This window comes from Vipera berus, assembly GCF_964194415.1.
Source record: "Vipera berus genome assembly, chromosome: 6".
NCBI lineage: Eukaryota > Metazoa > Chordata > Lepidosauria > Squamata > Viperidae > Vipera > Vipera berus.
The window spans coordinates 3,354,405-3,374,404 of NC_138208.1; the positions used below are offsets into that span (position 1 = coordinate 3,354,405).

The following is a 20,000-nucleotide window of genomic DNA, read 5'->3' on the forward strand; positions in this document are numbered from 1 at the left end:
AGGAGGAAGAGGAGAAGGAGGAGGAGAAGAAGAAGAAGAAGAAGAGGAAGGAGAAGAAGAAGAAGAGGAGGAGGAGGAGGAAGAAGAAGAAGAAGAAGAAGAAGAAGAAGAAGAAGAAGAAGAAGAAGAAGAAGAAGAAGAAGAAGAAGAAGAAGAAGAAGAAGAAGAAGAAGAAGGTGGTTGAAAGGGACCTTGGAGGTCTTCTAGTCCAACCCCCCTGCTCAGGCAGGAAACCCTAGACCATTTCAGTCTCTTCTTAAAAGCCTCCAGTGTTGGAGCATCCACCGCTTCTGGAGGCAGGTTGTTCCGCTGGTTAATTGTCCTCACTGTCAGGAACTTTCTCCTTAGTTCCAGGTTGCTTCTCTCCTTGATCAGTTTCCAACCGTTGTTTCTCATCCTTCCCTCTGGTGCCTTGGAGAATAATTTGATCCCCCCCCCTCCTCTTTGTGGCAGCCCCTCAAATACTGGAATGCTGCTATCATGTCTCCCCTATTTCTTCTTGTGCCGCATGCACGGTACAAACCACAGCTTGCTGCAAATATGGTGAAACAGACCGCTGGGTCATTCATCTACTAAAACCCCAAGCCTATATTTACGATATCTTAAATGGTTTGTGTATTTATTATATCTAAAATGATTTCGGCTTCACGTATAATTTAGAACTTACTTTTTCTTTTCTTTTTTAAAAAACAAACATATGTTTGATTTTTAACACAATCACCTTAATATTTGGTAAACAGCGTGTTGTCTGGGTTAGTATTAAAAAAACCCCCATCAATAACAATTAATTTCTATAATTTTATAGCCTGTATAATGGCTTTGCTTGATTTTCTCTTCTTCCAATAATATTCTCATTGGCCAACCTCCAATTAATAGTTCTTACTATTTGAATAAATGACAATTAAATATAGACATTTTTTCCTCACGTTTCTGCAATTAACCACATCAACATAAAGCTTCTTTTCTAATTGATCCTCTTGATTGCCTCGTCACAGATCCTGTTTACAGAATTCTTATTTACTGTATTTTCCGGCGTATAAGACGACTTTTTAACCCATGAAAATCATCTCAAAAGTTGGGGGGTCATCTTATACGCCGGAAAATCAGCGAGCCCGGGAAGGCACGCCCTCCCCTCTCACTGTGGAGGAAGCAGGGCAGGCTGGCGTCTGGCGGGAGCCGGCAGGGCAGTCCTGCGCACGCGCACGCTCCCCAGCTGTTAAGGAGCACTCCTTAACAGCTGGGGAGCGCGTGCGCAGGATTGCCCTGCCGGCTCCCGCCAGCCTGCCCTGCTTCCTCCACAGTGACAGGGGAGGGCGTGCCTTCCCGGGCTCGCTGATTTTCCGGCGTATAAGACGAAAAATCTTGAAAATCATCTCAAAAGTTGGGGGGGTTGTCTTATACGCCCAGTCGTCTTATACGCCAGAAAATACGGTAAATTTGTTTTTCCCCACAACATTCCAAGCATTCTTACTGGTAAAAGTAAGAATGTGTTTAAGTATTTAAAAGTCTTTTTTCTCACCCTTTCTTTTTCCTCTTGTTCTTTTCGTTTTGCTTCTGCCTTTGCTTTCTTTTCGGCCTCTTTCTTTGCTCTTTCTTCCTCTTTGAACTTTTTTATTCTGGGATCACAGCTATAGGCGTTGTCTTGGAAGAGAAAGAGAAATGAGGTCCATAGGGATCACCCAAAGGGTGGTATTTAACGATCGGATGCCCTGGGGATGTTGAGTTCATACTTACCGACTAATGTCCTTATTCTATTCATCTCTTCTTTCTTCCTTAAGGATCTACCTGCTCTGTTTTGCTTTTCAATCCACCTTCTCTCATCTCGACTGCCAGGAGAGACAAGAAAGAAAGGTTGCTTTAGCTTAGATACGTTTGCAAAATAAGCCACGGTCCTTAAATGCTCCCAGGCCATTTGATTCAATAGTGTTTAAACCAAATAGTTGTGTGTGTGTGTGTGTGTGTGTGTGTATTTACAAAGTTCAGAATAGTCAGTATCTACTCTTCAAGAAAAATCTTCTTCCCCCTTTTATCTATCTATCTATCTATCTATCTATCTATCTATCTATCTATCTATCTATCTACCTACCTATCTATCTATCCCTTATCTATCTATCCATCATCTATCTATCTATCCATCCCTTATCTATCTATCCATCATCTATCTATCTATCTATCTATCTATCTATCTATCTATCCATCCCTTATCTATCTATCCATCATCTATCTATCTATCTATCTATCTATCTATCTATCTGTCTATCTATCTATCCATCCCTTATCTATCTATCCATCATCTATCTATCTATCTATCTATCTATCTATCTATCTATCTATCTATCTATCTATCTATCTATCTATCTATCTATCTATCTATCTTCTATATCTATCTATCTATCCATCCCTTATCTATCTAGCATCTATTTATCATCTATCTTCTATCATGTCTATCTATCCATCTATCCATCCATCCCTTATCTATCTATCTATCTATCTATCTATCTATCCCTTATCTATCTATCTATCTATCTATCTATCTATCTATCTATCTATCTAATTTAATATTTAATATTAATATTTTTTAATTTTTGTATGTTGTATTTTATTGTATTCCCCTGTACACCGCCCTGAGTCCTTCGGGAGAAGGGTGGTATAGAAATTAAATTATTATTATTATTATTATTATTATTATTATTATTATTATTATTATTATTATTATTATTATTATTATTATTATTATTATTATTATTATTATCTATCTACCTATCTTAAAAAAAATACAAACCATGAATAAGACATATACAGATAATCCTTGCTTACGGCTCAGCTTACACCGAGTGAGCATTTCAAGTGAAAGTCAAAGTCCCCAGAGTTACTTATGACTCAATTTCAAAGTTTCAACTGCCAATCTTGACTGTAGTCATGTGATCATATTTGGGGGGGGGGGGCTTGGGAACCAGCTCGAATTATGATCTTTTGCAGCATCTTGTCATGTGATTGCAGCGTGCAATGCCATTTTTTGCTGGAAACCAGTATTTACTTTCTGGTTAAAAAAAAAAACAGCCTTTGGCTATAACGGGCCCAAGATCACCTAGGTGGATTCCTATCTAACCAGTGGAACAGAAATTGCCTCCAGAAGCTGTGATTGCTCCATCACTGGAAGCTTTTAAGAAGAGGCTGGACACACAATTGTCTGGAATGGTATAGTGTTTCCTGCCTGAGCAGGGGGTTGGACTAGATGACCCCCAAGGTCCCTTCCAACTCTTTTATTCTATTATTCTAAGATGGGACTTCTTCTTCCCTTGGAAGAAGACGTGGTAAGCCATTCCCAAAAATAGTCTGTCAAAAAAAATGCACGATTATTCACGCAGTCAGAACTGACTCAAAAGCACTAATAATAAGAACAAAGCAACAGCAACGTAGCGTACATACGCAACAACACAAGTTCATTATTTAAGTTCTATGAATCCAGATCAGGCTTCAATCCTCTTCCTAGCTATGTATACCTAAATATTTTCCACTGGATTCAAAGGGATCTATTTCTGAGCAGTCAAGTATAGGACTCCCTAAACAGGGACACCCGGTATAATGTGTGAAGTTATCTTTTCAATATATTAATCATTTCTTTTTGAAACAGCCTTTCACGTACACACCATTCCGCTTTCTCTTTCTCCTCTTCGTCCAAGTAAGAAAACTCTCGCCAAGAATCAAAGTTATACCTGTTGCAGTTAACATCGAGAGAAAAAGTCAGGTAAAACACTGGGGGGGGGGAGAATAACAGCTCCTTCATATCATTTAAACGCCTTTTTAATAGTCTGTGTTATTAATATGCGAATTCCAACCGTTGATTAGAAAGCATGAATGAAATATCGCTTTTGTTCTTTTGAGTCCTACTACGTGGAAACACCACATCCGGCGAAAATCACCAGAATCGTAAAACCTGCAGAGTTATATTCTATACCAGGGGGTCTTCAAACTTGGCCCTTTTATGACTTGTGGACTTCAACTCCCAGAATTCCTCAGCCAGGCAAGCTGGCTGAGGAATTCTGGGAATTGAAGTCCACAAGTCATAAAAGGGCCAAGTTTGAAGACCCCCTGTTCTATACCGTCACACATAAAAGTTTGGTCCTTTTAACATGTATTTGACACAGCAGACTAAACACAGCGTGACAGGGGGCAGGCTTTTGACTATTTCTGTGCATCCATGGGTGAGTAAAAATAAAAGCCTGTTTCTCAAACCCAAAACTTAACAGCACGCCTATGTAGGAGGACCAGAGTTTTTCAAACCTCTGCTACTTAAAAGACGTGTGAACTTCAACTTCCAGAATTTCCCAACCAGCATGCTGGGAGTTGAAGCCCACACATTTTCCAGTTGCTGAGATTGAGGAACGTGGATGACCGACATTTGGTCTATGCTCTGGTGTCTAAAACTCAGTTAGTTACAATTATGCTAGTTTAAACCAGAAATGAAACAGGTTAATTTATTTTTTAAAAAAGCTAAAGATCACAATATTTTATCACACATTTATATAGATTTACTTCGATTAATTCCCAATTTACTTTTCCCTACAGGCTTTATCTGTATGATCCTGATAGAAAGAGGCAGAATTAAATACATTTCCTAAATATTTCACTTTTTTGACTATTTGAAAGGGGGTTTTTTTTTGCTAGTTGTTTTTGTTTTTCTTTTAAAGTTTTTAGTCTTTTCTCTGTTTATTTTCAACCCTGCCGCTTCTCCGAATTCTTCTATTTTCCGACAGGTTTTATCTGTACCAACTTGATAGAAAAGAAGCAGAATTAGTTCACTTACCAGAAAGAATAAAAAGCATCCACCTCATCAAAAGATGAGTTCGTATCTCCGAGCTTAGGAACACTTTTCTTATTTGACCACCTGTAGCAAATTAGCAAACAAATAAACAAACGTATTTTTTTTGCAAGAACCGCCTCTCCAGCATTGCTCCACACATCTAAACATCTGCATTTTTTTTCATTTTAGGGGGATTTTAAATTCAGAATTTAAAATATATACATATATATTGACGGTCCAACATGATGTTGCAGGCAACTAAATCCTTCACGTGAAACAGAACTGCAATAATGACAGCAACTTGACGCCTAGGTTACTATGATGTTCCACAGGGAGGGAGCCACCACACAGAAGGCCCTTCTTGGTCCCACTAGGCCAGGGGTAGGCAACCTTGGCTTTTTTACGACTCATGGACTTCAACTCCCAGAATTCCTGAGCTGGCATGGCTCAGCTTGGAAACCTGTCCCTTCCCCCTCAGCGTGGCTGGCTGAGGAATTCTGGGAGTTGAAGTCCACCAGTCATAAAAGAGCTAAGGTTGCCTACCCCTGCGCTAGATGGATTTCCTTAAAAAAGGGAACCTGTAACATATCCCGCTCTGGCGGGTCAGGTTGACGTCGCCCCAAGAGGTTATGGCAAATTATAATTTCTAGGAGCAATGTAGTATTTAACCTCTGGAATGGAACTCGTCCATGCTTCGAAATCCAGAGGTTATTGTGGCCTAGCTTGTCCCTGCCATGACAAAAGGCCGAGAGGGCAATCTAAGCCCCGTTATGAAAACGCGGCCATCTCTACGGGCCAACCTCAACCGTTGCCACCATTTGTCTGAAGCGGTAGAGGGCTTCCTGCTTGAGCAGGGGGTTGGACTAGAAGGCCTCTGAGGCCCCTTCCAATTCTTTGTTATTCAACGTTTTCGGTATCCACAACGAAACTTGCTTCAGCCTCACCCAAATAGGCCTGCGTGCATAGGCCGAGTGAACTGGTTGACGCTCGGGTACATTTTCCTGCCAGTCCGCGGACACAATCGCAGGAACTTGGCTGTTCGGTTTTTTCCGTCCCCCTTAAGCAGACCTTCGTGGGAAATCCCAACGATGGCTTGGAAACATTTGAAAAGCAAAGAGGCAATAACACCCAGAGAGTGAAGTTCTCCGGAGGGTCTAAAAAGGCAAAGCTTACCTGGCGTTTCTTTCGAACACGGGAGCAAAAACCTCAAAGAAGTTCTCCTTTGCTTCGCTTTTGGAAGGAACCGTGTTGTCAAACGTGGGGTCTATGCTGTTAAATGCTCTCCTTTTCGTGGGGTCTGATAAGGTTTCGTAAGCTGAAAGGTGGAAGGAATCACACAGCTCTTAACTTATTCGGTGGACAGGAAAAAAAACAAACACCTTTCAGAGCATGGGGTGAAAACAGAATTCAATTTCTCATGTAGCTTACAAATAACGTGTGTGTGTGTGTGTGTGTGTGTATGCACACACACACACACATATGCTTTCGTAGATTTTCACGGGTATAGGTATGTAGGTCTTGGCGTACTCGGGTCTTTTCCCGTGTAGGATTGAGGTGTCTTGGCAATGTTTCGACAAGGTCCCACTCATCATCTTCAGGCTGGCGTCTTCGGGCAGGAAGTGCAGAGAGCAAAAAAATATTTATAGTGCCTATTCATAAGGCAAAGTTGGGCATGAAAACTGATCAGCTGATTAACATGTGGTAGGTGTCAAGATATTGATTTAACAGCTAACCAGCTTATGTAATGTAAGATGTAATGCAATGATGGGAATGACTCAGCAGGGTCTGTGTCTCTTTAAGAGCCTTTGTATAAAAGGGAAGGTTCTGCTGATGTGTTTTCTCTCTTCTGTTTCCTGCTGTTAACTGTGGTTTGTTGGATCCTACTGTATTAGCATGTGTATGTATATTGTTCCTGGTGTATGATATTGTAGGTAGTGTAAGATAAACCACCAGTTAATACAAACCACTGTTTACTCTGTTTACTCCTGGGTTATCTCAGTGCAATAAGATTGTGCACCCCATGACAGTACGATAAGACACTTGATTTATATTTAGTTGCTATACTTGCTCGCTCTTACCTTTTGTGATACAGGTAAAATAATCGTTGTCGCCTTCCCCAATTTGTTCTCCTGCTGCTTTTCGTTTGTCAGGATGGTGCTTCAAAACCATGGCTTTATCTATGGATTAAGGAAAATAAAATCAAGTTACAGTCCATTACGCATTATCTCAAGACTTCAAACAAGGAAGACTGAGGAAGCCCTGGCATTTTGAATTTGGCAGAAGCACTCCAGAATGACAATTGTCCATATATGTGGGGACACAGGTGTCTTTCAAAGTAAAGCAATGCAGAATGATCCTCACTGTGTCCTTATTTATTTTTCTAAAGTAAACCAAATTACAGTAAAATAAAATACGCGTTTCAGGTATGAATAACCTTTCGAAGAGCAATGAAGACCAGTAATTTCTTGTTACTAATCAATTTTGCTTTGTTCCATTTGAACCCTGTTTCTTCCTTCTATTATAAGCTGCTCAGTAGTTCTGGAAACGGAGCAGCCTAAAAACCAGTCATTCAAAAAAATAAAATAAATGTCACTGCGCATATTAAACCAAATTGTTACTGTTAACGATTAATTATACTCTAATACCTGGTCTCAAGAAAATTCTATTTTCTCGTGGTTGGAAATTTACATTGGTCACAAATTGAGATGACATAGGTCACTTCTAGAAGGAACTAAGTTTATTTCTTAAATAAATACGTTTAATTTTGCACTCCATATAGCCCCAGATTTGGGAATGCAGAATGACAGAAACTTGGCGTGGAACAAAAATTGCAAAGACGTGGACCCAAAAGACTGAGAGACATCTCATGGAAATTACAACTGGACTCACTGAAGGCATGGATATGATTTCTGTATTATTTCTGGTCACACTGTAAGCAACAACAAGTTTCAACGTCAGACGTTTCAGATTAAATTCAAGCCACTATTAAATATATTTTACTGCTTTTTTTTTCTAATGTTACATTAGCTATTCTGACGCCTCCATTACCATCTTTAAAGATGTTAATTTCCAGCATTGGTCTTTTTATTTTATTTATTGGTATTTGGAAGCTACCCATCTTCCTTGTAGGGCAACTTTTAAGCTAAGAACAAGAATCTCCTGGCTCGTGGATGTTACTCCAGGTAGGTATGGGTGTAATGTTGTTCAGGAGGGTAAGAATAGTTGAAGGAAGGACGTGTTCTGTCCCAGCCTACGTGAGTCCTGGTTATGCTCACAAGGAGAAACCCCTCTTCCAACAAGCAGGCAGGAACCGCAAGAAAAACCAATCCCTTTTATTCTCACAGACCTGAGTCAATGTCCAAGGCAAACACACACAGATTCACAGAAACTCGATCCTCAACACGAACGGTGGCCTTCGGCAACCAGCCCTTCCCACACCTTTCCTTTTATTATTCAGCCCAGGCGTGGCTTCCTAATGCCTTCTCCTTTGCCTTTGGAGCCGCCCCATTGCATTCCTCTGCCCTGCTCGCTTCTCTTGCCGGCGCTTTCGTGCATCCTGGATATGTCCCAGCTGTGTTTCATCTCTGTCCAACTCAGGCTCCCAGCACAGCTGTGTCTCAGCCTGAGGGCGAGTAGAGGGGCCAGGCTCCTTGTCCGACTGTAAGTGTTGGAGCTCCTCGGCGCCTTCCTCTGACTCTTAATGTCACTCCAGGCCCCTCCTCTTCATCATCTGATTCCTCAGAGTCAGCGGCCGAATCCGCTGGCTGGCTGAGGAATCGCAACAGGATGTTAAAACTGTCCCCTTGTGACAGTGCTACAAGTCTTCCCTTGCAACCCGTGACTGACTGTGACACGGCAAACAATTCAACCTGGAGAGGAGTAGTTTTTATTATTTGACAAATTTCCACGAACACTTGGTGAACTTACGAGCGGCTTTGATCTGCTTCTGAGAGGCCCTGTATCTTAAACGTCCCAAGCCAAGAACTGAATAGTGATCCTGATTCTGGGAAAGGAAAACAAAATATAACTTATTTATAGCAGCCTCGGGTTAACAACAACTGCCCACAGAAACTATAACAAGAAATTGTGTTCCCTCTCCCCCGGCAGTCTCTTCCTAGTTTAGTTGTCTGACATGCCAGTGCAGACGTTGTTGCCTTTTGCTTGTAACAGGTAGACTTACAACACTTTGTGCAGGGGCTGTTTGAAGTTACAACGGCACTGGGGGAAAAAAAAGACTTACGACCATTTTTCACACAACTGCTGCAGCACCTGCCTGGTTGTGTGATCAAAATTAAGAAACTTGGCAAGTGGCTCATATTTATGATGGCTGCAGCGTCCCAGAGTCCTGTGATTATCTTTTGTGACCTTTAGACAAGCAAAGTCAATGGACGTGCATGATTGTGCAACGGAATTTCATTTTAATGTGCTGATGAGCGTACATTCACAGTGACAATAAATTTATTATTCTATTCTATTTTTCTCTATTCTATTATTCTATTCTATTCCATTTCATTCCATTATTCTATTCTATTCCATATTTTCTATTCTATTCTACTCTACTCTATTCCATATTCTATTCTATTCCCATTTTCTACTCTGTTCTATTCTAATTCCATTCCATATTTTCTATTCTATTCTATTCTATTCTATTCTATTCTATTCTATTCTATTCTATTCTATTCTATTCCATTCTATTCCCATTTTCTACTCTATTCTATTCTAATTCTAATTCCATTCCATATTTTCTATTCTATTCTACTCTACTCTATTCCATATTCTACTGTATTCTATTCCCATTTTCTACTCTACTCTATTCTAATTCCATTCAATTCCATATTTTCTATTCTATTCTATTCTATTCTATTCTATTCTATTCTATTCTATTCTATTCTATTCTATTCTATTCTATTCTATTCTATTCTACTCTACTCTACTCTACTCTACTCTATTCCCATTTTCTACTCTATTCTATTCTAATTGTAATTCCATTCCATATTTTCTATTCCATTCCATTCCATTCTTACCGTATTTTCCGGCGTATAAGACGACTTTTTAACCCATGAAAATCTTCTCAAAAGTCAGGGGTCTTATACGCTGGGTGCTGAAACTTTAGGGACAGGGCTGGCTGGAAAACCTAGAGCGGATCTCCCATTTAGTCTGCGCAGGGAAAGCGGGACCAATTGGAGTAGAAGCTGCAGTCTGTGATTTTTTACAGGCTGGGGTCTGGGCGTCTTTCCTTCTAAAGTTGAAGAACAGCTGTAGTCTACCCCAACTTGAAAGGCAGGTGGGGAATGCCGTAGCCAGAGCAGCTGCTTAGCTCTAAGGACACATTTGACTCAGGAACTGGGCGGGCTGGCTGGAAAACCTGGAGCAGATCTCCCATTTGGTCTTTTTTTTAAAAATCCCATTTATATCCCGCCCTTCTCCGAAGACTCAGGGCGGCTTACAATTTAAAGCACAAATCAATGTGCTTAGCAATAGCCTTCATTCTATGTATATGCCTGCTTATTAGGACAAGAAGCAATGGATGGAAACTAGTCAAGGAGAGAAGCAACCTAGAACTAAGGAGAAACTTCCTGACAGTTAGAACAATTAACCAGTGGAACAACCTGCCTCTAGAGGTGGTGAATGCTCCAACACTGGAAGTTTTTAAGAAGAGACTGGACAGCCATTTGTCTGAAATGGTCTAGGGTTTCCTGCCTTAGCAGGGGGTTGGACTAGATGACCTCCAAGGTCCCTTCCTTCTTCTTCTTCTTCTTCTTCTTCTTCTTCTTCTTCTTCTTCTTCTTCTTCTTCTTATTATTATTATTATTATTATTATTATTATTATTATTATTATTATTATTAAATTTAATCCACTTGCACTGTTTTATTATTTATTTATTTATTTATTTTATTACATTTATATACCGCCCTTTCCCGGAGGACTCAGGGCAGTTTACAGGGTAATTAAAAACCAAAAATACAAAAGTTAAAAAACCAAGTTTAAAAAAGATTAAATTTATCCCTGTATAAATAAAACCCCAATTAAAATAAATTAATCCTCAGCCTGGGCCAGAGAGCTCGAAGAGCCAGGTCTTCAGGCCCCGGCGGAATGAACGGAGGTCGGGGGCAGTCCTCAGCTCCACTGGCAGCTGGTTCCAAAGGGCAGGCGCCCCCACTGAGAAGGCCCTATCCCTGGGTGTTACCTGCCGGCAATCTCTTACCGGTGGCACCCTGAGTAGACCCTCCCTGTGGGAGCGCACTGGACGAAGGGAACTTGATGCCGGCAGCAGGTGTTCCCTCAGATATCCCGGACCCAAGCCATGTAGGGCTTTATAGGTCATCACCATGTTTACATGTTTGATGACAACCAGCCTTATGTTTATAAGTGACAGTTTTCCTACTAAGTACATGCATGTCATAAGCATTTGAATTAAAATTACCATATTAAAATCAAATCTGATGTTTTTTAATTTTTATTTGGTGTGCGTTGGAAGAGGGGTAGTCTTATATGGCGAGTATAGCCTAAACCAGGGGTCAGCAACCTGAAACAATGAAAGAGCCCCTCAGAACCGGTTCCCTCACAAAAGGAAAAACTGGGAGCCACAAAAAATGTGTGCACATGCACGTACATGCGTGTATGTGCAGAACAGGGTTTGACTGAAGAGTGGAGCCAAGGCGAGATATGCACCTACCCTGCATATTTGAATTGATTGGTTCAACTTTTTTAGTCCCACTTTTTTTGGGGGGGGACTGCACATGGCAGACGACTGGGAGCCGCAGATGGTTGAAAGAGCCGCAGGTTGCAGACCTGTGGCCTAAACCCTATAATTTAACAGGAAATGTAGGGGGTCGTCTTATACGCCCAGTCGTCTTATACGCCGGAAAATACGGTAATTCTATTATTATGTACCTTCCAATCTTTTGGATCCAGAGTTTTTAACATGGGAAATTCTTCTAGTTGTAATTCTTCATCTCCCGACTCTTCAGAACTTTCTTTCTCATCTTCTAATTCTTGGAAAGAGGCAGAAACATTTATGTTTCTCCTCCTCACGAAGGCTTCAAACCATCTTCCCACAGGCTCAACTTGGCAGAGCACCGAAGCTGTGAATGCAAACATTCGAACGAAACTAAATGTTATTATACATGCCAAACGTTGAAATCATCTCTGTCAAATGTCCTTCGCATTTAGCAATTTCATTCATGAGCACTCCGGTGCCCTATCATTGAACTGCGGCAATTAAAAGAGTTTGGTCTCAGGGTTAAGGCACCAGGCTAGAAACTGGGAGACGGTGCGTTCTAGTCCCACCTTAGGCTTGAAAACTGGCTAGCAGATTTTGGGCCAATCACCAGGCGACTGAGAGTTCTAGTCCCACCTTAAGCATGAATGCCAACTAGTTGATTTTGGGCCAATCACCAGGAGACCGAGAGTTCTAGTCCCACCTTAGGCATGAATGCCAACTGGTTGATTTTGGGCCAATCACCAGGCGACTGAGAGTTCTAGTCCCACCTTAACCATGAATGCCAACTGGTTGATTTTGGGCCAATCACCAGGAGACTGAGAGTTCTAGTCCCGCCTTAGGCATGAATAAAATTATGATGATGATGATGATGATGATGATGATGATGATGAAAGCCAACTGGCTGATTTTGGGCCAATGACCAGGTGACTGAGAGTTCTAGTCCTGCCTTAGGCACGAAAACTGGCTGGGAGACTTTAGGCCCATCTCTCTCTCTCAGCCCCACCCATCTCATAAGATTCCTCTTGTAGGGAAAATAGGGGGAAGAAGGCATGATAGATAGATAACGGGATGGACGGATGGATGGTGGAGATAGGTGGATGACAGAGAAATGAGATATAATAGATGATATTACAGATGACATGATACAGAGAAATAGGTAGCTAGCTATACAGTAGATAGATGAAAGAGATATAGCTATTATCTATATCTATCTATAATCTATATCTCTATGTTTGTGTGTCTTTGTGTGTATGTGAGATAGATGGGCAGTGGATAGACAGATGATAAGAGATAGATGACAGATTTATATATAGAGAGAGATAATATATGACATTGAGATAGACAGAATATATGTGTGTGTGTGTGTGTGTGTATGTGAGATAGATGGGTAGTGGATAGATCAATGATAAGAGATAGATGACAGATTTGTATATAGATATATAGACTATATATGACACTGAGATAAGAAAATCTCAGAAAATATATATATATATATATATATATATATATATATATATGACAAATTGAGATAGATAATATATGTGTGTGTGTGTGATATATATATCTGACAGATTGAGATAGATTATGTGTGTGTGTGTGTGTAATATATATATATATCTGACAGATATAGACAGACAGATAATATATATGTGTGTGGGGTGTGTGTGAAATATATAGATAGATAGAGAGAGAGAGAGAGATTGAGATAGACAGACAGATAATGTGTGTGTGTGTGTGTGTGTGTGTGTGTGTGTGAGATATATGTATGACGGATTGAGACAGACAGAAATAGACAGACAGATAGATAAGTAGACAGACAGACACAGACAGGCAGAGATCAGTGGCGCGGGGGCCGCTCCCCCCCTCCTTCCCAACGGATCTCCTCGTGGTCTCCTATCCGTCTCCAGACAAGGCCGGCCAAAGGCCCCCCCACTGTCGGGGCCCGTCCTTCAAGAGGGGCGGCGGCTCTCCCCAGCAGGCAGCCCCCACCAGGGAGGCCCCCCTCCCCTCCCCCGCCCCGAGGCGGCACCTACCGGCCGACAAGGCCCTGGCGACGGCGGTGGCCTGGCCCTCGGGCGCCCCGCGCAGCATGGCGGCCCGCCGGGATCGCTCGGCCCTGCCCGCCGGTTGCCAGGTGCCGGCGCGTGGAAGGGCCCGGCCAGTGCTTCCGGGTCGCCAGGTCAGCGCCGCTTCCTCCTCTCGCAGGGAGGCTAGGGGGGGGGGGAAGAGCCGTTGGGGGCAGGCGAGGTCGCGGGGGGGGAGGGGCGGTCGGCAGGAAGGCGGGGTCTCTCTCTCTCTCTCTCTTTTCCTTCTCTTTCTCTTGCTCTTTCTCTTCTTCCTTTTCTCTTTCTCTTTTTCTAATTCCCTTGTTGCTTTCTTCTTTCTTCTCTCTCTTTCTCTCCTTCCCTTTTTTCTCTTTCTCTTTTCTTTCTTTCTTTTCCTTCTCTTCTTCCTTTTCTTTCTTTTTCTCTCTCTCTTTTCCTTCTTTCTCTTTTTCTCTTTTCTTTCTCTTTCTCTTTCTTTCTCTCTCTCTTATCCTTTTTTCTTCCTTTCACCTTCCCTTTTCTCTCTCTCTCTTTTCTTTCTCTCTCTCTCTTTTCCTTCTCTTTCTCTTTCTCTTCTTCCTTTTCTCTTTCTCTTTTTCTACTTCCCTTTTTGCTTTCTTCTTTTTTTCTTTCTCTTTCTCTCCTTCCCTTTTTTCTCTTTCTTTTCTTTCTTTCTTTTCCTTCTCTTTCTCTCTTCTTCCTTTTCTTTCTTTTTCTCTCTCTCTCTTTTCCTTCTCTCTTTTTCTCTTTTCTTTCTCTTTCTCTCTTTTCCTTTTTTCTTTCTTTCACCTTCCCTTTTCTCTCTCTTTTTTCTTTCTTTCTCTCTCTTTCTTTCTCTTTTCCTTCTCTTTCTCTTTCTCTTCTTCCTTTTCTCTTTCTCTTTTTCTACTTCCCTTGTTGCTTTCTTCTTTCTTCTCTCTCTTTCTCTCCTTCCCTTTTTTCTCTTTCTCTTTTCTTTCTTTCTTTTCCTTCTCTTCTTCCTTTTCTTTCTTTTTCTCTCTCTCTTTTCCTTCTTTCTCTTTTTCTCTTTTCTTTCTCTTTCTCTTTCTTTCTCTCTCTCTTATCCTTTTTTCTTCCTTTCACCTTCCCTTTTCTCTCTCTCTCTTTTCTTTCTCTCTCTCTCTTTTCCTTCTCTTTCTCTTTCTCTTCTTCCTTTTCTCTTTCTCTTTTTCTACTTCCCTTTTTGCTTTCTTCTTTTTTTCTTTCTCTTTCTCTCCTTCCCTTTTTTCTCTTTCTTTTCTTTCTTTCTTTTCCTTCTCTTTCTCTCTTCTTCCTTTTCTTTCTTTTTCTCTCTCTCTCTTTTCCTTCTCTCTTTTTCTCTTTTCTTTCTCTTTCTCTCTTTTCCTTTTTTCTTTCTTTCACCTTCCCTTTTCTCTCTCTTTTTTCTTTCTTTCTCTCTCTTTCTCTTTTCCTTCTCTTTCTCTTTCTCTTCTTCCTTTTCTCTTTCTCTTTTTCTACTTCCCTTTTTGCTTTCTTCTTTCTTCTCTCTCTTTTCCTTCTCTTTCTCTTTCTCTTCTTCCTTTTCTCTTTCTCTTTTTCTACTTCCCTTTTTGCTTTCTTCTTTCTTCTCTCTCTTTTCCTTCTCTTTCTCTTTCTCTTCTTCCTTTTCTCTTTCTCTTTTTCTACTTCCCTTTTTGCTTTCTTCTTTCTTCTCTCTCTTTTCCTTCTCTTTCTCTTTCTCAGTTCGCATGGTGTAATAAGATGGAGGGTTTGGTGTCACTGTGAGTTGGGGGGTGGGAGCACGAAGGGAGGCTCAGCTAATCTCAATGGATACATGGTTGTACTTTGACAGTAAAGGTTCGTTCGTTTTTCTTTCTTTCTCTCTTTTCCTTCTTTCCCTTTTTTTCTCCTTTCCTTTTTTCTCTCTTTCTCTTTCTTTTTTCTTTCTCTCTTTCTCTTTTCCTTCTCTTTCTCTTTCTCCTTCCCTTTTTTCTTTTTTCTTTCTTTCTTTCTCTTTCTCTTTTCGCCTTCCCTTCTCTCTCTCTCTTTCTTTCTCTTTTCCTTCTCTTTCTCTTTCCTGTTTTTCTTTCTCTTTCTCTCTTTCTCTTTCTCTTCCCTCTCTTTCTTTTTCCTTCTCTCTACTTTCTCTTTTCCTTCTCTCTTTTTCTCTCTCTCTCTCTCTTTTACCTCTCTTTCTCACACTTTCTCTCTTTCTTTCTCTCTCTCTCTCTTTGCCCACTGGAAGAGTTTGGGTCTCAATGGGACGAGATGGAGGGGGGGAGGGAAACAAAAGCGGGGAAAAAGTGAAAGAAAAAAGCACCTGAAGGCAGGAAGCAACAGATGGAAACTGACCAAGGAGAACTAAGGAGGAATTTCCTGACAGTTAGAACAATTAACCAGTGGAACAACCTTCCTCCAGAAGATGTGAATGTTCCAACACTGGAAGTTTTTAAGAAGAGACTGGACAGCCATTTGTCTGAATTGGTGTAGGGTTTCCTGCCTGAGCAGGGGGTTGGACTAGAAGACCTCCAAGGTCCCTTCCAACTCTGCTACTGTTATTGAATGGCATGATGAAGAGGAGGGCTTTGCTGCCCCTTCAATTGGGTTGGATTTGGGTTTTCAAATGAAGAGGAGAAAATCAAGTTTTATCTGTCAGTTCTCACTGCTTTAACCCGGGTTTTGCAACCTTGACAACTTCAAGAAGGGTGGATGTCAAGTGCTAGAATTCCCCCCAGCCAGCCACATTGCTTTAACCAAAGGAAAACACACACACAACACAAGTACACCAAAACACAGGTGTCTAGATAAAGATATCTTTTTCTTTTTGTATAGGCACATAATTGATTTGCCTTTCCTAAACAGTGTGTGAGACTCTTGAGACTGCCTGGACAAATTCCTGCAGGGTTTTTTTGGCAATGTTTTTCAGGAGTGGTTGGTCATTGCCTCCTTCCTAGGGCTGAGAGAAAGTGGCTGGCCCAAGGGCACCCAGCTGACTTCTCCTGCCTAAGGCAGGACTAGAACTCACTTTCTCCTGATTTCTAGCTGGATGCCTTAAACACCAAATTATCTTAATTTAAATCTCTTAAAATAAAGGCTAAGTATCTTAATTTAAATATCTGGAATAAAATATAAAATTATCTCTCATATACATGCACATACACTAGAATATATGTGTATACTTACAATCTATGATTTGTGTTTGTATCTAGATATAGGTGTCTAGACGTGTCACACACGCACACACACACACACACACAGACATCCTCCCCATTACAGGATTAGATGTCAGTTCAAATTTTGAAAAATCTTTCTCCAGTGGAGGCATTTCACCAAGCGTTAATAACCCAAGAAAGCAAAATAAACACACATATACACTAGTTTATGTCTATATACAATTGTGTCTATCTATTCTAGATACAGGTATCTAGATCTCTCTATTTTACATAGTCACCACGATGTAAAAAAGATGTCGAGACTCTAGAAAGAGTACAGAGAAGAGCAACAAAGATGATTGGGGGACTGGAGGCTAAAACATATAGGGAACGGTTGCTGGAATTGGGTATGTGTAGTTTAATGAAGAGAAGGGTGAGGGGTGACATGATAGCAGTGTTCCAATATCTCAGGGGCTGCCCCAAAGAAGAGGGAATCAAGCTATTCTCCAAAGCACCCAAAGGCAGAACAAGAAGCAACAGATGGAAACTAGTCAAGGAGAGAAAGCAACCTGGAACTAAGGAGTAACTTCCTGACAGTGAGAACAATTAACCAGTGGAACCACCTGCCTCCAGAAGTGGTGAATGCTCCAACACTGGAAGTTTTTAAGAAGAGACTGGACAGCCATTTGTCTGAAATGGTATAGGGTTTCCTGCCTGAGCAGGGGGTTAGACTAGATGACCTCCAAGGTCCCTTCCAACTTCTTCTTCTTCTTCTTCTTCTTCTTCTTCTTCTTCTTCTTCTTCTTCTTCTTATTATTATTATTATTATTATTATTATTATTATTATTATATGTGCAACACAATCACACCCACCCACATCCTCCCCATTGCAAGATTAGATTTCAGTTCAGAGTTATCCATTTTTGCCACATCCTTCTCCAGTGAATGTATGTCCCCAAGGGTTAATACTCCAAATGAAAGCAAAACACAACAGAATCCCATTTCTCTAGGCAAGATTAGAGACGGGAAGGCCTGGGAAAAAACCGGGAAAATTGGGAGGAAAAACCAGTCCCTCCCCCCGTTTTTCCCAAAGCCGTTTGGGGAGGGGGAAATGGGGAAAACAACCCCGTTTTCCTCCCAATTTTCATGACAACTGGTCCAGGGAAAGGGCGGGGGGGGAGGGCGGAGGAGGGAAAAAAAAATCATAGAGTAGGTCCGACCTTTATTTGCTTCCCCCACGCGCGACTTCCGGCGGGGCCTTTCCGCTGAGCCGCGGAAGGGGAAAAAAAGCCAGGTGCTTGCGTAATGCGGTATGTATCTGCGTAGAGGTGGGTGGGTGGGAGGATCATAGAGGAGTTCCCACCTTTATTTGCTTCCCCCACGCGCGACTTCCGGCGGGGCCTTTCCGCTGAGCCGCGGAAAGGGAAGGAAAGCCAGGTGCTGCGTAATGCAAGCCGCTAGGCCGGTAGCTTTTGCGCATGCGCCGTAAGGGAAAAGTTAATTTAATTCGGGTTTCGGTGTCGGGGCCTGCTGCGTGGGGGAAGCCGCGATGCCGGATTATTTGGGGGCCGATCAGCGCAAAACCAAAGAGGAGGAGAAGGAGGATAAGCCTATCCGTGGTAAGAATTTCACCCACCCACCCCAGGCCTGGGCCCCTCCCTCTAAGGCGACTGCCTTCACACGACCCTTTTTGTTAAAAGCAGGTCGAGGGGAACCTCGCCCGTAGATGCGGACACGCAAGCTGGCTTGGGCCGCTTCGCCAACGTGCTTTTGCGGGAAGCCGGTTTGTGGTGCCGTTTCTCGGGAAGCTTAAGGCGAAAAGGCCTAGACACGGGTCTGGCGTGGTGTGTGAACGCGGCCGTAGGGGAGAGTCACGCGCTGGAAGTGAAAGGCGCGTCTCCTTCCCATCCTTTCCGGGCTTAGGGGCACGAGGCTGGCTGGGCTCCTTGGGAGAAGGCCAGTCGCCCCCCCACCCACCCCCACCCCTAAATGTGAGCCTGAGATTGGCTGGATAGTAGTAGGCCAGGCTGGCTAAGGAAGGGCATTTGTATAAATAAATCCACGTTTCCCTTAAACTCCTGTACGATGGATGGATAGATAGATAGATAGATAGATAGATAGATAGATAGATAGATAGATAGATAGATAGATAAGATGAAATAGAGAGAGATGAGATAGATAATGATAGATTCATAGATAGATAATAATATAGATGCATAGATAGATAATGATGGATAGAGAGATGATAGATAGATACATAGATGAGATGAAATAGAGATAGATGAGAGATGAGATAGATAATGATAGATGCATAGATAATGATATAGATGCATAGATAGATAATGATAGATAGATAATGATGGATAGAGAGATGATAGATAATGATACATACATAGATAATGATAGATACATAGATAATGATGGATAGAGAGATGATAAATAGATGATAGATACGTAAAGGTAAAGGTTCCCCCGCACATGCGTGCTAGTCGTTTCCGACTCTAGGGGCCGGTGCTCATCTCAGTTTCAAAGCCGAAGAGCCAGCGCTTGTCCGAGGACGTCTCCGTGGTCATGTGGCCGGCGTGACTAGACGCCAAAGGCGCACGGAGCGCTGTTACCTTCCCACCGGGGTGGTCCCTATTTTTCTACTTGCATTTTTACGTGCTTTCCAACTGCTAGGTTGGCAGGAGCTGGGACGCGTAACAGGCGCTCACTCTGTTACGTGCAGTGCTTTTTTTGTAAAAGAAAAAGGTGCCGGAACTCACACATGTCATACAACCCACCTTGACTATCCTACAAGGTTCCATCCAAAAAAAGGTGCCGGAACTTCGTTCTGAGCATTCTATGACAAAAAAAGCCCTGGTTACGTGGCACTCGGGATTTGACCTGCCAAACTGCCGACCTTCTGATCGACAAGCTCAGCGTCCTAACCCACTGAGCCACCGCGTCCCTATGTAGATACATAGATAATGATAATGATAAGATAGATAATGATAGATAGATAACCTTTACTGTCATGTTTTTACTGTGGGCACATTGACACACATTAAAAATGAAATTTAGTTGCTTGCTCTCAAAGTGTACACATATGTAGGCTGCTATATACAACATGTATAAACCCTACACCCTTACGTATAAATAACATAAATATTAATCACAGTCCATCTTGAATACGTAGCGGAAAGAGGAAACTTTAAGAGTTCATAAGGTTAACACCATACGGAACAAAACTGTGGCTGAATGCAACCATAAGCCCCATTTACACGTCGTTGCAATTGTACTTGGGTTATATCCCAGAATTACCTATAGTATTGAGCTGTAGATGAACCAGTAT

The 20,000-nt window shown here is 41.8% G+C and overlaps 2 protein-coding genes across 3 annotated transcripts in view; one reads left to right on the forward strand and one right to left on the reverse strand.

Annotated features, from left to right (window-relative positions):
- DNAJC2 (DnaJ heat shock protein family (Hsp40) member C2) overlaps window positions 1-13,744 on the reverse strand; it is a 24,462-nt gene extending 10,718 nt beyond the window's left edge. For both annotated transcript variants that reach the window (XR_014026944.1, XM_081331319.1), the window contains exons 1-9: window positions 13,563-13,744; window positions 11,700-11,890; window positions 8,732-8,807; window positions 6,883-6,981; window positions 5,978-6,119; window positions 4,808-4,888; window positions 3,651-3,716; window positions 1,735-1,826; window positions 1,520-1,641 (exon numbers count right to left, since the gene is read on the reverse strand). Coding sequence is in view for 1 of the 2 variants with exons in the window: in XM_081331319.1 (XP_081187445.1) it covers window positions 1,520-1,641; window positions 1,735-1,826; window positions 3,651-3,716; window positions 4,808-4,888; window positions 5,978-6,119; window positions 6,883-6,981; window positions 8,732-8,807; window positions 11,700-11,890; window positions 13,563-13,620 (927 nt within the window). In the remaining variant the exon portion in view is untranslated. The remainder of the gene's footprint in view (window positions 1-1,519; window positions 1,642-1,734; window positions 1,827-3,650; window positions 3,717-4,807; window positions 4,889-5,977; window positions 6,120-6,882; window positions 6,982-8,731; window positions 8,808-11,699; window positions 11,891-13,562) is intronic.
- A 4,324-nt stretch (window positions 13,745-18,068) lies between these two features.
- Window positions 18,069-20,000, forward strand: part of PSMC2 (proteasome 26S subunit, ATPase 2) — a 17,703-nt gene continuing 15,771 nt past the window's right edge. The window contains exon 1 of the mRNA XM_081331328.1: window positions 18,069-18,285. Within this exon, the coding sequence (XP_081187454.1) occupies window positions 18,216-18,285 (70 nt within the window). The 5' untranslated portion in view covers window positions 18,069-18,215. The remainder of the gene's footprint in view (window positions 18,286-20,000) is intronic.